Below are 19,192 nucleotides of genomic sequence, written 5' to 3' on the forward strand. Positions count from 1 at the left end.
CGTGTTCGGACAGCGGTGGGTAAACTGAGCAAGCTGCTTAAAAATGGCAGGACGAATTTGATCAGGACGTTCTACATGCACGTGCTACATGCAGAGAAAAGGTAAGGTACACTTAGACGTAAGATGCAGATATGTGATATGTACAGTAGCTCACACCTCACTATTTTGTGTGCATTAAGGCTCATTTAGCGTTTCTAACCTACACTCAGGGGGCCTTCAGCAAGCTTAATAAACCATTGATAAGGATTCCCTTTTGGCACCCATGTTATTAACCGCTAAATACAGTAACATTTTGTTATTACTTGTGTTTTGGCAGCTGCTCAGAAGAAAATCATGGCCGGACAAGCAGGAGCAAACAGTGGAGCAGCAGAGGCCAGTCTGGCACGGCCTACAGCCATTGCAATCTCCCGGGAACTACTGAGGAGTAAAGGGATAGCTGGATTGTACAAAGGTCTGGGAGCTACTCTTTTAAGGTAACTAGAACATAAATCCAGAGATAAACAGTAAAAAATAGTGGTGCTCAGAGCATGAATAAAGTTTTTTTTGTAAGATGGTAGCTTATTCAACCTCTAGATATTGACTGCCCTTATCACCCAAGAAAAACTCAATAAAAACAACTTGTAATAGGTTGAATGCTCACCCAAGAAAGGTTCCCCTTAATCTTTGTAAAAGCAAATTGCAACAAATGTATACAATTGTCTCAGTCTCTATAGTAAGTTAAAGGAGCCCCAGGCAAAGGTAACGATTGTATCAAGCAAAGGTTTCCCTTCAAAGGAGAACTATGAGGCGAGTGAAAATCCCTCAGCCTCATAGTTCTAGCCGACCTGTGACAATGAAACTGTCACAGGTCGGCTCAATAGATCGGAAGGTGAGCGAACACATACCGTCGCTCGCTCACTTCTCGATCTTTCCCCGCAGAAAGCCGTGACTGTCACTCACGGCTCCCTGCAGCGATCCCCCCCTCCCCTGTCCGATCCTCCAGTGTGGGTGGATCTCGACAGTAATGTCGGGATCTGTCCCGGCTGCGGCGTCTCAGTATACCGCGAGCTGTAGCTCACGGTATACTAAGCTTTGGGTGATGGGAGGACGCTAGTTTGTGTCCTCCCGTTACCCTTAGGAGAACTATGGGGAAAAGCCCCGACCCCATAGTTCTCCTTTAACTGCATATAACAGTGAATGTATTATTTATTACCAATAGAGAGTAACGATAACTGTGTCAGACTCTAATATGGGTGAAAAGGGGCTGACAGGTAGAAGAAAACAAAGGTGACAATGTCTTCAGATAAAATGGAATCACCCAGATGAAAGTCTGTGCATGTGCAGCTTCCTCCAGAGAGTCTGTTCCCCGCTGACCACAAGTTGACACAGCTCTTGTTCCCACATCTATACAGTGAGCCACAGGATATAACTTTCGGCAGCCCTATACCGTCTAACAGCACTCTTTGAGGAACTTTTTAAGCCTTGCTCAATTACACAGATTCAGGCAGCATAAATCTTAATTGAGAGGTAATCTGCTCCACATTCTTTAATTCCATGATTCCATTTAAATCTGGAGGCATTGGCACCTTTGCTTTCTTCTACCTGTCAACCACTTTAAACCACATTAGAGTCTGACATGGTTGGTGTGACCATATTGGTTATAAATTATACACTCAATGTTATTTCTCATGCGCAGTCTAAGGGAAACCTTACAGTTATTGTTACAATTATTACCTTTGTCTGGCAGTCTCTTTCACCTAAAGTGATGTTAAAGTCAAAATGTTTTTAAGCTATTTCAAACGCTGAATAAGTGCTGATCCACATCAGATGCGTTGGGGCAGTACTGGCTGTTTCCAGCACAGCCCCAACGTAAGACAAACCAATTTGGCTTGTCACAAACTGGATCAGTTCACACAACCACGTTGCGATGGGAATGCGGTGGTGTGTGCTGAAAAAAGTACTTTTTTTCAGCACAGCAGGATGTGACACAGTACAAGTGCCTCGCACCCCAGTGTGCCTGTAAAACTGAACAAAATGTCACTTGTGAGATTTCAATAAAGTTCTTCCAAAACAAAAAGAACACCATGCAATGTGCCAGGAACGCCACACCTTCATTGTGTCAGGGCACCGCACACTAGACGCTGTGCAAATAATGCAGCATCTGGTGTAAATTGGCCCATAATGACTTTCAAGTGATGCTGCTCCTTGATGTTTAAATGTTTAATTTACCTGCAGAATCAGCTGGTCCCCTGAACACTGGCTTTGATATTCTGTTTTAGGGTGGCTCCTTTCCCTTGCAGGGTCCTATGGAGCCACCCTTGTATGTGCTAGTAAGCTGCATGTGTCTCCACAAACACAGCTCCCCTCTCATCCTTCGCAGGGCAATATATATTTGTTTGATCGGAATTCATTATTGAAAAAAAGATTGAGAGTTTAACTTTACTTTAACATAGGAACTGAGACAACTTTATACATCTGTTGCCATTTGCTTTTATACAGATGATGGGGGTTCTTTCTTGGGTGAGCCCTAAAACCTCATTATTACAAGTTGTTTTTGTAGAACATAAATGCAGTTTTGTTGTACACATATTCAGGAATATATTGTATATCTGGCTAGACAGAAGAAGTAAATCAGCTGTAGTTTGTATTATGTGGAATGTAACCCAGTATGTATTATAACACAAGGCCATGAACCAGGCTTAGATTAAGGACAACAGTTTGTCTTGGATACAGAACACACTTACTGATGGACGCAGATAAAATAGCAGCGCTCTATATATGGAACAGAATAACTCTGTGTTACAGCCTGCCAATACAAAATAACTGGACCAAGCCTGTGATCATGTGCTATGTAATTCTGCCAGATTGTCTACACACTCTCACACCTTCATCTGCGCCGGCATCTTTTGTCAGCGATTGCAATGACTTTTAAAGCCAGACAACAAAATTGCAGCATAGTGATAAAAACCATAAAATGCACCTGTCACTGGCAGACAAAGACTATCAGAATAAGGCGTCTTGAAGCCATTCGCTCTTTTTGGAAAAACAACGTTAAGCTCAACACACCTATACACTTTCCTCATGCATGACGTTAACCCATTTACTACCAGGGCTATTTAATTATTGTTGGAATCTGACTAATAAATGGAAATAAAATGTACATCCATGCCCCAAACATGAAACATATACCTAATACTTTACATGACCCTAACATTTAACCTATGACCTGACCTATGTTCTTAAAAAGGTGCATAGTTTATATATTCATCCAGTGAAGCTACAGCTAAATTAGTTTGGTGAGAGTTAATCAACTATTGTAAGATTTGGGCAAAAACAAATGTTCTTCGTGTATTTTCTCTTCTGGTGGAGTGTTCTTCAGTAGGTTAATTCATACGGAACATAGTGAATGGGGAAGATATTGCATTATGGCCACTAGATGTAGCTGAGGATTATAGGAAATAAATGCATTGTATCTCATTACTAACATGTATTTATTTTCTATTATCCCCAGCTCCATCTATTGTTCATAATGTGCTCTACATACTTACTATCTAAATGCATGCTTGCTAGCATTGGCAACATGGCATTTCTTAGGGTGGGTTTCTGGATGGTGACAACAAAGGATCCTGCCCATGTAATGTGCATCATCAAAGCTGCTTGTAGTCTCCACTGGAAAACCATGTGACAGAGTAGAAGAACAATTGTTAGAACAGAGGGTTGTCTCTCTATAACAGGAAGTGCCCAAGACATGAACCTTCACGGAAGGATCACCAGGCATAATTTTAATTAATTTTTCAGATTACAGTAATAAAATATTGAAAATGACTTTTGAAATTACATTAACGTGTTAAAGTTGATATGATATTTTAATGACTTGGTGTACATATACTTTAATCAGTGATCTTATAGGCCTCAAACCTTTTTTCAAAAATGCCGAATACCTTTATTTGTCTGTACCTTCATACCATTATGTCTGCAACTTGGAGCGTGTACAGTAGGGTTTGTACATGCAGCATTCTCCTTTTCACCTAATTTATTCCGTCTTTAGAGGTATAAGAAAAACAGAGGACCATGTGTAGCTCATTGTTCTGTAATCGGCTACAGACTTGCGGCTACTCAAATTGCTATCAGTAAAACATGACTTTGGGAAAAGAAAAGTTAAAACAGTAACATATCCTACTTCTACTTGTCATTTGCCATTATTTACTAGCAGATTTACAAGATCAGTAATCAGTAATCTTTGTGAGCCTTTCTGCTCCCTTTTACATAGTTACATAATCACATAGTTAGTCAGGTTGAAAAAAGACACATGTCCATCCAGTTCAACCTATAAATATGGAGAGAAAAAAAGCAAGAAAAACCTAAACTCAATGCTATGCCCACAATTACCCCCTGTTGATCCAGAGGATCAAAAATAAAAACATGAAATGTAGATGAGACAGCCTTGTGCAAATACATTGAAGAGACAACTTCTTAGTTCCATTTAGGGTAACTATGATAAATATTGGAAATAAAATGTATTATTATTATTACTATTATATTATTAATAAAGTACTTGTTTTATCCTCTTTAATCTAATCAGCATGTTTTATTCTCTTCAGGGATGTACCATTTTCAATAATATATTTCCCCCTCTTTGCCAACTTGAACAAACTTGGTCAGAAAACTCCAGATGAGAAATCTCCCTTCTTTGTGTCTTTCCTTGCTGGCTGTGCAGCAGGGAGCACTGCTGCTGTTGCTGTTAATCCATGTGATGGTAAGTTTTGTAGGGTAGTGCTGACACCATAGAGGGGTAGTCACAGATTACATTGCAGCCTGTGCCAAATGTTGCCATTGTTGCTGCTTGTGCCTTTAATATACACACATTTGAATCACAGCACTGCAAAAATATAAAACACTGTATTCATGTGAAATAATCAGTAGATGGTACAAGTAGGTGCACTGAGAGATGCACAGTCAGGTTTTTTTGCAATTAAGTGTGCTGTAACCCATAGCAGCCAGTCAGATATCATATTTGCTTACTGAACAGCATTTAGGGCAATGAAAGGTGATTTGCTGTGAGTTACCACACTGGTTCATATTGTTCTTTGTCTTATTCAGTTAAGGTTTTAAAGTACAGGTATGTATTTTCTAGAATCTAAGATGGGGGTAGTAAGATTTAATGTTAGATTTTTACTTTTAAAGGGAAACTATAATTTTACAAATACACATTTAATACAGGACAAATGATTCTAAAAGCATAATGGGTTACTTAAAGAGAAGGATGCTTGTATGAGGCTACTTGTGTTTGATTGAAATCTCCTAGTAAGCCATCTGAGAAGGAATAGGTCCCTGCTGTGGTAGCTGAATTAGGTCCTTTTGGTTCAACACAACTGACAGAGAAAATAGCTGAATATGGGAAAAGGGGTCTGGAGGTCCCTTAGTGGCTGCATAGAAGACTGCATAAAAACATTTTGCAATATTGAATATTTACCAACTAAAACAAGCATAAATATTTTTTTAAATATCAAAATGTTTATTTTGATCAGTCGTAGCCATAAAAAAAGGAAATTAAATGTGTACAAAACCACTATTCATCTTAAGTACAGAAGAAGAAGGGCCGAGGGGAGATAGAAGACAGGGTATTTGTGTAAATACATGTTTGAATATGTGAAAATCCCAGAGACCATTAACAATTATTAGAATTACGGATAACAGTCAATACATAATTGATAGAATCGGACTACAAAACCTTGATGAAGTTCGATATGGCTCCCTCCAGGCCCTGTAAGTTAGTTTCAGAAGTATATCCACTGTGTTTTAGAGACTTTGGTCAACTGGGGCCCATGTATCACATTTGTTGGCAATGCCCTAAGGTCTAGAAAAGTTAGATAAGAATCCAATACAATAAGGGTAAGAATTACAATACAATATATTCTGTAACCCAGGCTCACATTGCCACATTCCCCGAGATTGCTTAGTTCTTAAATGAAATCAGAATCTTCTCAAATTTACCAAGTGATTGGTTTTCAATATATTTCTAATTGCAAGCAGAGTGATAGCAAAGAATTGAAAGAAACCCACTATTTCTATATATTTTTCAAACACAAACTAAATTGGGTGATGATCAATGATAAACTCATACGTACTTTACCTAATACACAAATCAAGTTGGAAAAGACGTGAGACCCATGAATTTAACACTTTTTACTGGATCATTGAGGTTTGAGGGGATTCCCTCATCTCTTCCTTTTCCATTTTCTATCCTTCCATTCTCTATCCACTTTCCGACTGGACCACCACCCCAACTTAAGTGGGCCTGGTCTTAGGTTAAAGTTTCTACTGTCATGGAATGGTATGTCTAACTTGTGCATGCTATTTGAAGCAATGTATGTATATCATACTCTTGACAATGTATAAAGATCAAATACTTACATTACAGGTATATATACCTGTAAATGATTACATTGCCAATTTCATAGTTTGTTAAATGTTCTACTTCAAACCAATGAATGAAGAAAAAATTAATTACCCCTGGTATGGTTCACATCCTTTAAAATACCCTTTAATGTAAGGGGCAAAAAACTCCAACTGTGTATGATATTTTCTAAACAATCCAATATATTTTTAACATCAAACAAATTAAGTTATGTATGATTACCAAAATTTTAAAATGTTTTGATGAACCTACTAAGTAAGCAGAAGTATACCATGAACCTATAAGAACCTGAGGGATACAGCATATAAAGAAAGATGGTTTATATAGAGTACTGAAAGTCTTTTTTTATCAGCCTACTTCTGAGAGCAACCACTGAAAGGAGAACAGGCCGCATAAATGACATTTAGCAGAGGGAAATGGAAGGCTTGTTGATGAAGGCAATTTGAATTCCCACTGCTTAAAACTGGTCAACTAAATGAAGTAAACCCAATTTGCAGGCTACATGTTTATTAATAATTACAGTGTCTTATGTGTCTGTGTCCACCCTTTTCACTGTATACTGATACCACAGTTTACATAGAGCAAAATAGTGACTACTCACTTTATTATCATAGGAAGAAACAATTTCCCTGGTTTAGGTCTACTTACCAATGACATGCCGAGAAAGAAGTATTTTTCACATGTGCCTGTGACAAAAGGGGTTTATATTTTATGAAATAATTGCATAGTGGTTATGTTTTGTAGCCAGAGTTCCTCCATTCTCTCTAAATAGGTGACAGATGGCTCTCTAGTTGCATGTTTAACAGGTTGCTGCTCTGGCATCAACCGTGTCCTTCTGTTGTTTACTTTGTCTTATGAGTCGTTATTTTAATTTAGGTGCAACAAGAGTCACTTTAAGTGTAAAAAAGTAAACAGGCTTTATCATCTGACTTCTTTACCTCTTTCTAAGATGAAGGTTAAAGCAGAACTACAACCTACTATCTCTTACAGCCAAAGAAGGTGCCATCTTAGCCTCTATTTGGATTGCAGTTGCGTGGTGCTGCACATGTGATCAACTATGACACCAGGGCTTGAAAGTTTGGTGGAGAGCTGAAATAAGCACACTGGCAACCTTGACAGTTGGCATGCCTTAACAGTAACTGTTTTGAGAGACAAGGAATTGGTGGGTAAAGATCAACTTTAAGAGGAGTTGTTAAAAGAGAACTAAACCATTTAGTTAGTTTGCTTTTTGGGTCGCAGGAGGACACTTACTAATGTCCTCCTGTGAGCCCAAACTCACCAAATAGCTGGCTTTGTCCGCTATATGCTAACACAACGCAGTGCCAACCTGCAGCAGGGAAAGATTCCAACAATATTGTCAGGATCCACCCACTACCTAGTTCACAGCTGGCTCTGCTTATCTAAAGTCAGAGTCAGCTGTGCCCGCTCCCTCCCCTGTATGTCCTTCGAGTCAGAGGGGGGATCCCTGTGGGGAGCGGTGGCTGTCAGTCATATGATACCATAAGAGATTTACTCTGCTGGACACTCAAACATTCATGGAGCATTCATTGGAGTTTGTCCAGCCCTTGTACACAGGTAGCCATTGCTCCTTAAAAATTACAGCTGGTGCCCAACATTCCAGTTTTTCTCTAGTTGTTGTCAATGGAGCTAGCTTCTAAAAAAAAATGGACAAATTGGTTGGACGAATTGGCTCCTGAATTCCATAGTCATTATTCCACCCCTGTTATAGGTGTGCTTTTAGAATAAAATCCAGGAATGTGGTCCTTGGCCTAGCAGCAGTAAGTGTAATATATTAGTGTAACTTATATGACCTTCCTGTGTGGCCTGTCTGTCACAGTGAAGGTTTCCTTCCTTTAGCCCTGATTTCCTATAGGACAACCCAGAGTAGGCATTAGTCTAAGGACAAGGATCAATCTTAGAAAATAATGACAGACTTTTATTTAAGTACATGCAGCAGGTGGAATGCCATCACTTTCTATTGCGTATATGCAGAAAATCTAAACCAATGGGGTAAAAGCTCTACAGCCCATGGTGTATCATGTAAGAAGAGGGAAGATAATTACATACATACATACAGCGTTATCCAAAAACAGCTTATTATAAACACTTACTGAGACTGACAAATGCCCGGTGCTGGGTCGTACTGTAACAATGCCAAAGCTGTAAGAGGCCAACGGTAATTCTGATTAGTGTTTTAGTGGTATTATGGAGAACACTGTTAACGTTATATAGGGTGTATGTTTACATGAGTACAGTAATGACCAACATTATAAATAACCTTTTTTTAATCATCAAATTTTTTTTTCCCAGTGATTAAAACAAGATTACAAACATTGCAGCGAGGAGTAAATGAAGATACTTACTCAGGAATCATAGACTGTGCCAGGTAAAATGTCAAGCTGACAGAGGTAGTCCATTTATACACAAATATGGCCATCTGTATTTGGCCTTTGGCTGTGACACATACTGAAGGAGAATGCTGTTGTCTGTTTCAATGGGACTGTTTCAAACTTGCTTCTGTTGGGCATTTTAGTAAAGTCCTGTACATAAGCATATCCAATTATCAAAAATAATCACAATTGCCTTCAGAAAACTTTCATCATGTTGGATAATCTGTGTGAACAATAAGAAAGTGTTTCCTTTTCCACAAAGCAATTGCATTTATGCTTCTACTGTGCATGTTCTGGTGCTTAGTATTGGCAAGCTGAAGAGGAAAGTTAGCAGGTCTGTCACAGGGGTGAAAAAGACCATGATGGGCACATCTCATATCACCTGTCATTACAAGTAACAGAATTTGCAAGTATTGAGCACCCTGGGCTATATAAAATATTGAAAATAATAACCAGTTAAAAAAATGTTTTCTAGCTGTAAAGAGTCCTGAAAATGCAAACTAAATTATTAAGGAGCATGGAGGAAAGATTAGCTGAACTGAAAGCACAATTCTGGGCACAAAACAAAAATCCTTGCAGTGCCATCAACCACCCCACCCACCCAGCACTGCAAGGGTTATCTCATCGTTAAATCTAGGAATGCAGGAATAAGGAGTGATACTTACTTCACGCTTTGCTCCAGTAGGCTCCTTCTATCTATGTGATAGCTCTCGCAAAGCCTTCTCTCTAAGGTGAACCCCGCCATGGTCGCATACTTGCCTGCTCCAATACAGTGCAGGGTTAATAACTAGCCCAGAGCATCAGGGAGAAAAGGAAAGTGCTGGAGTGGGGAGTAAGGTACGTAATATCTCCTATTTTTGCACCCCCCTAGACCTAATGAGGATTCAACCCTTACAGCGCGGGGAGGGGGGGTGCACTTCATGGGTTTGTTTGTTGGGCTTCAATGTGTTATTCCTTGAGAAGAGGTGATTACAACTACTCTGTTGGTGGTTTTAAGACATAAAGCTAATGCCCCCCTGCACAGCAAGCAGTTGATACCTACCTGACCCACTACCTGTGCTGCTGAACTCCTCCAGTTGAAGAGAGAAGCTTTGCTCAACATTTTGTAACATTCAACACTTCCTGGAGTGTCTGATGCTGGTATTCCTCGTTGCACTCTGTGGGTTCCTCTGCTTGCCTCTACATCACCACAGGACACAGGATCGGAACCGCAATGCACAGTGCCGGACCAGGCATACAAAACACCCAAAAGTGTGCTGGATGCTGAAGATCTTTCAGCAAGACTATCTCAACAACCCAATTGAATTTTGAGGCACGGTCTGCAGGACAATTAAGTGTTAATTGCTTGATTTCCAAGGAGGCATTTGTTCTATGTTTTAAAAATAGCGACAGAGTTGTTTCAAGGGGGGGATATATCACCTTATAAAAATGCTGTTTCATATAGCTTGGTGTAAAATTGTTGACTTTAAAGTCATAAGACAAGGGGGCCCTCTTGGAGGAAGTGTTTAACCTACTCAGGAAGGCTTCTTTGCAGTGAGAACAGTAAAAATGTAGAATAGATTTACTGTAAATGCACAGAATACAGCTGGCCAATAATATTTATAATAAATAACCCTGTAAAATAAACTCAATGGAAGTGTCTTTTTTCAAACTGACTTACTATGAAACTCTGTAATAACTGCATAGTTTGCATATGTGCTTAGGAGCTGTGGGCAATGTATATGCAGTTCATTCCATGTCTTCTGGCAATGCTTTTAAACTTTTGCAAGCAGCTGGAGGTAAAGACAATTTAATATTTTTGCCCATAATCAGCATTCTTCTTTCATTCTTCAGGCTGCAAAGAAAAATGACAAGTGCGCTTTGGTTACTATGGGCAATTGATTGGGTCCTTCTCTTCATCTATTATATATTATTCTCTCAAGGGCAGATCATAAAGTAGGTCAGACTTGGAATAAAGAGCAGCTCTGTCACACAAAGACATTAGCCCATATTTTATGTATGTGGCTGCGACTGATAGCGTAAAAATATTCAGTGTACTGTCACCAAACCCTGCTTAGTGAGCCCGTTAGGCTGGGCACAGAACTTGCATAGAGTACAGTAAACACTGGAGTTTTGTTAAAAGAAGGGAGGAACATAACAGAATTGGCCACTCAATCCACAAATGGAGATGGATCAGATATCAGAATTGCTAGTATGGGCTAGTCATAAAGTGCATCAGTCATGTCATTGTATCCTGGTACTGCGCTGTCATGAATAGGGATTAGATTAATGTTAAGGTCACAGAATTGGGGATTTGGTTTAACTTTATTGTCCATTTAGACTTATACATTCCAGTAACATGTTAAAACATGGATTACCGCAACATGCATCAACGCATACGTCCTAGCCAAATTCAACTATTTACTTTAATTTTATGTAAGGATACATTTAACTATTTATAAAGGAATGCCTAACTACATTAAATCGTGTTGATTATATGCATGGAGTTCAGCATTATGTGTTTAGGTAAGAAGAATTTGTCAAGGAACAGAAGGTGAGAGGAAATCTCCCAAAGGCTAAACCAGACAACTGACAACTAGAACAAAAGATTTTTGCTTTACATATACCTTATGGGGATGTAAAGTCAAAGCTTTAGCCAAAACCTTGTTTGTAGTGTTGAATAGAGCAGAGAATGGTTGAAACAATCCTTAGGTTTTTTTTTATCTCATTAAATAGAAAAAGCACTGTCCCATAATGAGCCTTAGTTATTTGTTGAGGGCTCAATGAGACAAGTGACAAAGAAAAAGTGGCAAAAAAAATGTTCCTCCATCAACATTTTGGGACTTCACAGGACCGCTTTCTTAAGGTGTCAGACAAAACGTGTGCTTTGTCTGTTGTCTTTAGAAAGGGGCCGTATAAGGCCCCACAACATTGGTGGAGGAACATGTTCTTTGGCACTTTTTGTCATGTTTATGCCTTCAAAAAACAACTGTGGTTCACTATTGACGCTGGCTTTTTCTATTTTACGAGCCATAATACGGTATTACCAGTAGCCATGCCCTTCCTATCAGTGGTATTTAGGGTCAGATGCTGGATGGATGTCCCTGTAGGTTTCTCTACCGGTCTGTGTCCTGTTTTGGAGATCTCCCTTCGCTTCCTGCCTCAACAGGATGTAAAAGGAGGTTTCTCTAAAGTGAGGGGATGTTCTTTTTTAGATTTTTGTCACCAGAAGAAGTTTCCCCATTAGAAGATTTCCCCTCACCTGTTTTTTGCGACCAGTCCAACATTTTGGATTTTCCATCACTTCCTGTACCAGAGATAATGGTCACCAGGACCATTCAGAAATAAGAATCAGACAGAGGATCTAATGCAGCCCCACTCTATTCAAAACTAAAAAAATAACTTTACATATGCTTTCAATTTTGGGGATTCTTTAGCATTAGGGACAGATGAGGAAACTTCTTTAAGTTTGAAGCTTGTTTTCAGTTTCAAAAGACCTTAAAGTGTATCCATAGGCAAAACGTTTTTTGTAGTTTTGAATAGAATGGTGAGGAGTTGGATCTTTTTAGGATTTTTTGATATGTGTGTCCCTCCTAGAAAGATTAATTCTCTTTGTCCTGGTAAGCACTGTCGCTGAGACTGAAAGTGAGAGAAAAAACACAAAAAGTTGAGTTCACAAGAACAGCAAAAGAAGGTACTGTATATCTAAATCTGGCTATGCACCTATAGATTATCTGCAGATTTTCTATGGTCAGATGGAAAAAGTGCAACAGATTCCTCCATCTACGCTAAACTGTGTGGATGGATGAATCTCCCACTGGGCCAAGCTTCAGTATCTTTCAAGTCGCCCCCGCTTGCTCTCAAAATACCTGAACAATGCCTGCATCCAATCAGATTGTTTAGGTATTTTGACAGCCAGTGGGGCCGACTAGCAAGATACTGAAGCTTGGCCCAGCAGGAGATTCCTCCATCCATACAGTTTAGTGTAGATGGAGGAATCTGTTGCACTTTTTCCATCTGACCATAGAAAATCTGCAGAAAATCTATAGGTGTATGGCCATCTTAATGGGGACATTTGTTCCGGTGACAGCTGGATTTACCTCACATTGCAAGGATTTCCTCAAAGTTTTCTGTTGTGTCTGCTGGACAGAAAGTGAATTCTCAAATTCCAAGTCCTGACAGAAGTTTTAACTCTAATAAAAAAATGCAAAAAATGTTTGACTTACAGTAAATTTGAGAAATATGTTGCATCATTGCAAATGGTTGAGGTGTGTATAAGACCTAGAATCTCTCATTCAACAGTTTTAATTGCTGCTTATTTGCCATGTATTGTACTGGAATTTTGTTTCTTCAACATATGTCTTTATATTTTCAGGAAGATCTGGAGGAGCGAGGGTCCCGCTGCCTTCCTGAAGGGGGCGTACTGCAGAGCCCTGGTTATTGCTCCACTTTTTGGCATTGCACAAGTCATCTATTTTGTAGGCATTGGTGAATTTATCCTGGGCTTCTTACCCTCCAAGCGTGATTAACGACAACCTTCAGTCACCTTCTTTTAGCAACACCCTAACTTCAGCTCTTCTTGCCACACAGCCCACGTGTGGACACTTCCTGGCCCTGCCTTTTGTCACTTGTGGGTTCATAAGCTGGAAGACCTTCTTTCACAAGTGCGATCTGTCCTGAATACCTGCAGAGCCTTGCAGCTAGTTAGGTAGCATTCCACACTGGCAAGCAGGACACAGTGTTAAACCTGACAGGCAAGAAAGCTGTAGTACGTCTGGTTGTTATGGCTTACGTTGCTGGAACACATTTTGTTTTATTATGTTAAATGGTAAAGGTCTCTGATTCAGACCTAACAATCATGTTGTTATTTTAAGCTCTGCTGCATGGACCTGCAACATGCCGTACGTGGAAGGCCACGTCCACAATTTTAGATGGTTAATTTATTTGCAAATTTAAATTGTCAGACATCAATATGAATAGTTGAAGCAAGCAAAAAACAATGATGGGGATTGTGATTTTATATGTGCTAGGTTTACCAGAGAATAATCAGGATACCTACTGTTAAAGAGTACATGTCATGCATACACATATATACAGCTTATACTCTAAGCCTACTAGGCAACTAGATATTTTAAAAAAATTGATAGGCTAGTGCAAAAATATACTCCAATACACAAAATAGTTCTCTTCATTGTATATAGTTGATCTGCTTGATTTAAAAAATAACTCCGGCAAAATAAAAATGTACCCTTGCAGTGGGGCTACCCTTGCACTGCAATTGTTAAGTGCTTGTTTTTGCTAGGGGGCTCAAATAAAGCAGATTTACTCACCTGATCCTCGATCCCGCCAGGCTGCTAGACCTGTGTGTGTAGCCTCTTCTCCCCTCTAGGACCTCTAAGAGCCGCTAATGTAATCAATTCTTATGCAGGTCTATTGACTCGCATTAGACGTGAGGACTCCAAGGGACATTCCAGAGTGAAGGGGGAGAGAGGTAAGCGGCAACCGACCGAGGATCTCGTGAGTAATACAGCTTTATTTGGGCCCCCTAGACAAAATGAGCGTTTAACCCTTGCAGTGCAGAGGGAGCCCCACTGCAAGGGTAAGTTTGTGATTTTGCCAGAGTTCCTTTTTAAATGCTTTTAAAGGAGTTACTGTTTAGGACCAAAGTACTGTAACAAAATTTGATATCTATAAGTCTTTGTTTGATCATTCCTTTACCTAAGTATGGTATATTTGGCAGATGCACTGGATTCCAGTTACGTGCCACTAGGCCACTTTATGCTGTGTTGTAATAACACAGAAAGACATTTGACCTCATGTATAAAATATGTGAAATGTTTATGTTGGTCATGTCAATCAGAGAGATTCTTCTATGTACTTTTAGCATGCTTATGAAACGACAGCCGCAATATGATTGGTCACTGTTGGCTACACAGAACTTTTTGTCTCAGACACGTTTTATGTATGAGGCCCAGTTTAAAAAGTGCTGCCTAATTACCTCTAAAGTGTTGTCACCCTAGGCCCCCTAAAAGTGGAAACTCCTTCAAAAATATTTTACTTTAGATAATTGGATAAGTGCTACAATCTGTGTCCATTTTTTTTGCTGTCTTTGTTTCAACTGGGGAAGCTGTTGGCGGTGTTGTCACTTAGCGCCCCAGTGATGGTGGCACTAGTCACTAAGACAGGAATTAAGTGGAAATCTTTCCAACAGAGACACAAACAGCAATTGCAACATTTTTTTAACAGTAAAAGGAAGTGTTAATACCACTGCCATTTTTATTGTTGTCTGTGTTCCCTTTGTGGAAAATGCCCTCACTTCCTATTTCATGGGCAGTGGTGACTGGAACTGAAAGGCCTCATGGACACGGACATGCTATTATATGCATTTGTAGGACATTTGTAAACACATATAAATGCATGTAAAATGTTAAATGGTGTACCTCATTCACACTGTATGTTTACTTACAGTTTAACTGTGTTTAGAAAGAATAGAAATCTGTGCGTCCAGGTTAGATTAGATACTCTGAACGTGTGTAAACGCTGTAAAAGCAATGTAAACACAATGCATGTAAACACAAATGCATTAAAACACAGTAGAATTTGATCTGGGAAGTATAAACTTTGTTTATACTTCCTGGATACATTTCTCCTGTATTTAAAGGGTATCTATGGTGAAACACTAAAAATCAATCTATAGTTCTAGTAAATTTACATAGGATGGACTTCCTAAATGCACTGAAACAATTTCACTCAGCCCTGTGAGTACATACTACCTTGTGTTAGAACCCTCTCAGAGCCTGCCTTCTGAAGTACAACTAAATGTCTGAACAATGTAACATTATCATTGCTTTCTGGAAGCAATGCGTTATGGGCTTTGTAGTCTTGAGAACTGCAGATTGCATCACATCAAGTTGTTGAAAGTGATGGGCAGACAGAAGGCAGCACTCACTACATAAAAGGGATGTTTTCAAGTAAGCTTTGATTGCATTATGAAAACAACTCTAGTATGTATTCCTATTACAATTCTGATGTTATAGGTGATTATATGCTGGGACTTTACAACTCCTAAATTATACAAATGCTCGCTGCGCGTGTAAATCAGGGCTAACCAGGAGTAAATCTCCCCATTTGGTACTAAGACAGCGAAATAAATAAAGGTTCTAACCCCTTCCCACTTTATCTAAAAGTAAAAGAAAAAAATGGCTAGAGTCAGACTTTAAGTACATTGATTAGAGAATTACAGTCATTTTCTTGACCCCTTAAAATTCAAGTATATTTGGTAGGGTACATTGTGGAGCTATAACTATAAGATGGAAAACGTTTAATACAGCACAAGATTTGGTTATTAACCAAATACAATCGTACTGCCATTGTTTTTTTCTGTGAATATATATGTATATACTGTGGTGTGTAGATGTATTCATATGGCAGAGCAAGCATTACATCTCAGTTTATCATTGTGTAGAATGTTAAAGCTACTAAAGTACAGGACCAAATCTGTTTGTGGTCTCTGAAAACAACAATGTGTTGCAGACCCATGTGGCACGGCACACTATTTAAAGGGTCGGTTCACCCAAAAGTGATATCGTAGTTATAGGTGGGATGTAGAGGACTGAGGCACCTGCTGTCTTATATTTATGGAGGGTAGAACGGGAGATCTCTATCCATTGGGGTGCTCACATTCCTTCTGTTACTTTCTGCATAATATGAAATAGTCAGAAAAATCAAGAGGAAGAGAGGAATGCCATGATGGCCTCAGAAGTTGTGAAGACCTGAGTAATCAAGTACAGAGTTCACTGAGAGATATAGGGAATTGTAGGTGGTTTATTTTTCCAGCTTCTACAGAACACTGAAATAACAAGGTTTTTTTAATGGACTGACTCTTTAAGGACACCCATAGACATAAGAAATATATCTGTCATCCATATGTGATCCATTGTCAAATGACAGCACTGTAAACGGCATCTGCAGCTCATGTTGTCCATCAGTGTTCTCAATAATTACCACCCATTGACTTTTTTTGTATAATGCAGTTAAAATACTGAACACAACAAAACAGTAAAACAACAACAAAAAAACAACAACAGTATAACAACAAAAAAATATTTATCCTGTTTTGTCAGCTCAGTATTTTTTTTTAAATTACGAATGCTGTTAATATCTTTCTAGTGAACCAGATGGTTGTAAAGGTATGTTCATTCATTCATTCACACCATGGGCAGGCTAAACAATGGTTTCTTGGTTTCTAAATGTACATCTAATATCTACGGGCTAATGCTTGGGGGCATATTTATGTGACATTCACCAGGTAGTTAATCGTTTCCTGTAATTTAAAACACATGTATAAGGAAGATTCACCTGTATTAAAATGTTGGTGAATGTCACACTCACTGCCCCTTAGATGTTATTGAAGTCACAAGCATCAGCAGCAAAGTGTACTTTACATGTGTGCAGAGATTGTATTGGTATATTATTTATTTTTTTGTTAAAAACTCTGTAGGTTTGTAGAAAAGATATTTTTTAAATGTCCTTATGCTGTAGTATTGAGCCAAAGCTAAACTATCGAGGCTGCATAGAAAGAAAACGTTTCTTTTACAAATCATTTACCCACTTATTGTGCTATACTTGAAAATTGACCCAAAATGTTCCATATTGTCAATGTAACATTTCAATAGGCTTGTCATAGCTAGGACATGGACATTCTCCTCCATCATAATGGTTAGAGGACTCCAGCCGTCGCCACCCGTCATAGCTGGCTAAAACCAAAACAATAAAACTGCTTAGCTGTAACTCTCTATATAGATAGATATATCTATATAGAGAGATATATCTATATAGATAGATAGATATATATATACTGTATCTATATCTATATAGATATATATTTAGGATTAAAGGAGAACTACAGACAAAACATAAACTTCAGCATGCATCTCCTGCTTCGGGATAACCATTTGGTTCCACATTACAACCTACCATAATATTCAAAAAATCTGATTGTGGCATGAGGACAACTATCCTCAACATGCATGGAAATCCTGCTGACTTGAAAAAAAAGCAATCACACCCAAAATCAATGCTGTTGATTAGTATACCTCATGGGGACTAGATGTGATAAAGTGTTGAAGTGGCCATGTCACAGTAATCAATAGGGAACAGGTCAATGTGATTAAATCACATTCATTTTGTAAGTGAAGAACTACATCTTTCTTACTATGAATAACAAAATGCCGCTCCCTTTCTAGGCAGCCCAGATCACATGTTGTTGGCTACCAATCATTAAACCTTATCAGGCTTTAGTTGTAAGCCTTATACTCAACAAAAAAGATTGGCCCCCGCACTTGGTTATTAAGCCAATCGTTTTCTAAAATGATCAACTTTTATTTTATTAAAAATGTAATTTCCTTTTTCCCTATACATATATACAGTATACACATGGGTGTCAGCATTTATTTTGTTCGTACATCCCATAGTGGTAGCTGTGTAGTGATCCTTTCTATTTTCTCTTTATTCTCTGTATTTTCTCTCTTTCTGATCAGGATTAGATGATATATGAGTTTGAGAAAAATCCTGACAATAAGGAGAAAGAGGAAAAAGAAAAGATTATTATATAGGTGAGATAAGAGAGAGAGAAAGGATCAGATTTGAATAGAAAGGATTACTACACAGCTACCACTATGGGATGTACCTTAAAAAAAAAATGCTGGGACCCTTATGTATACTTGTATAGGGAAAAAGGAAAGCAAACATTTTAATACAATAAAATATGATATTTTAGAAAACAAGTGGGTTGGTGGCCTAGTGTGGCGTCAAGCTTTTTGATGAGTATTGAAATGTAATCTCCCACAGTGGTTTGAATTCTTGGGATCATTGTATATATAATAACAGAGAATCAGCCTGGCACAAATTAAGGAAAAGTGGCTGGCCCTATGTACATGAATAATAACAAACTATACCTTCAACATTTTTCATTTTAGAACACTAGATTAGAACACAGGGTAAAATTGTTTCCAAAAAGCTGATGTTCCATGCATGGTAGGACTTAGGAGTTGAATAAACAAGTGGACATATACTTATATCCTGATATATTTTACTGATGAATTTTGTCTTGTTTTACGTTCTCCTTTAAGAGGTGCACCGGATTTGGGAGTCACCACTGTCACTAGTCAGGACAGGTATATGTGACCTGCTGTTGCTGACTTGGTTCAGAGGGTGCATGTTCCGAGCTGTCATACTTATCCTTGATTCACTACTTGGCAAGATACAGTCACACACAACACCTGATTTGCATATGCTTTTCCGAGTTAGTGACTTGCTAGTAAGCAGAATGATGACAGCTCTGGAGCAGAACACTTTGAATACAAGCCAGTAATGGTAACTGGCCAGATAGGCCCCTTATAAGAAAAATATGAGAGTCGGATGATTA

General features: G+C 38.7%; 1 protein-coding gene across 1 annotated transcript in view; it reads left to right on the forward strand.

The window, feature by feature from the left end:
* SLC25A22 (solute carrier family 25 member 22) overlaps positions 1 to 13,688 on the forward strand; it is a 35,930-nt gene extending 22,242 nt beyond the window's left edge. Inside the window, exons 6-9 of the mRNA XM_018556041.1 lie at positions 317 to 473; positions 4,581 to 4,735; positions 8,708 to 8,783; positions 13,142 to 13,688. Coding sequence (XP_018411543.1) covers positions 317 to 473; positions 4,581 to 4,735; positions 8,708 to 8,783; positions 13,142 to 13,295 — 542 coding nt within the window. The 3' untranslated portion in view covers positions 13,296 to 13,688. The remainder of the gene's footprint in view (positions 1 to 316; positions 474 to 4,580; positions 4,736 to 8,707; positions 8,784 to 13,141) is intronic.
* The last annotated feature ends 5,504 nt before the right edge of the window (positions 13,689 to 19,192 follow it).

This window comes from Nanorana parkeri, unplaced genomic scaffold (genome assembly GCF_000935625.1).
Source record: "Nanorana parkeri isolate BGI_ZX_2015 unplaced genomic scaffold, ASM93562v1 scaffold222, whole genome shotgun sequence".
NCBI classification, from domain to species: domain Eukaryota; kingdom Metazoa; phylum Chordata; class Amphibia; order Anura; family Dicroglossidae; genus Nanorana; species Nanorana parkeri.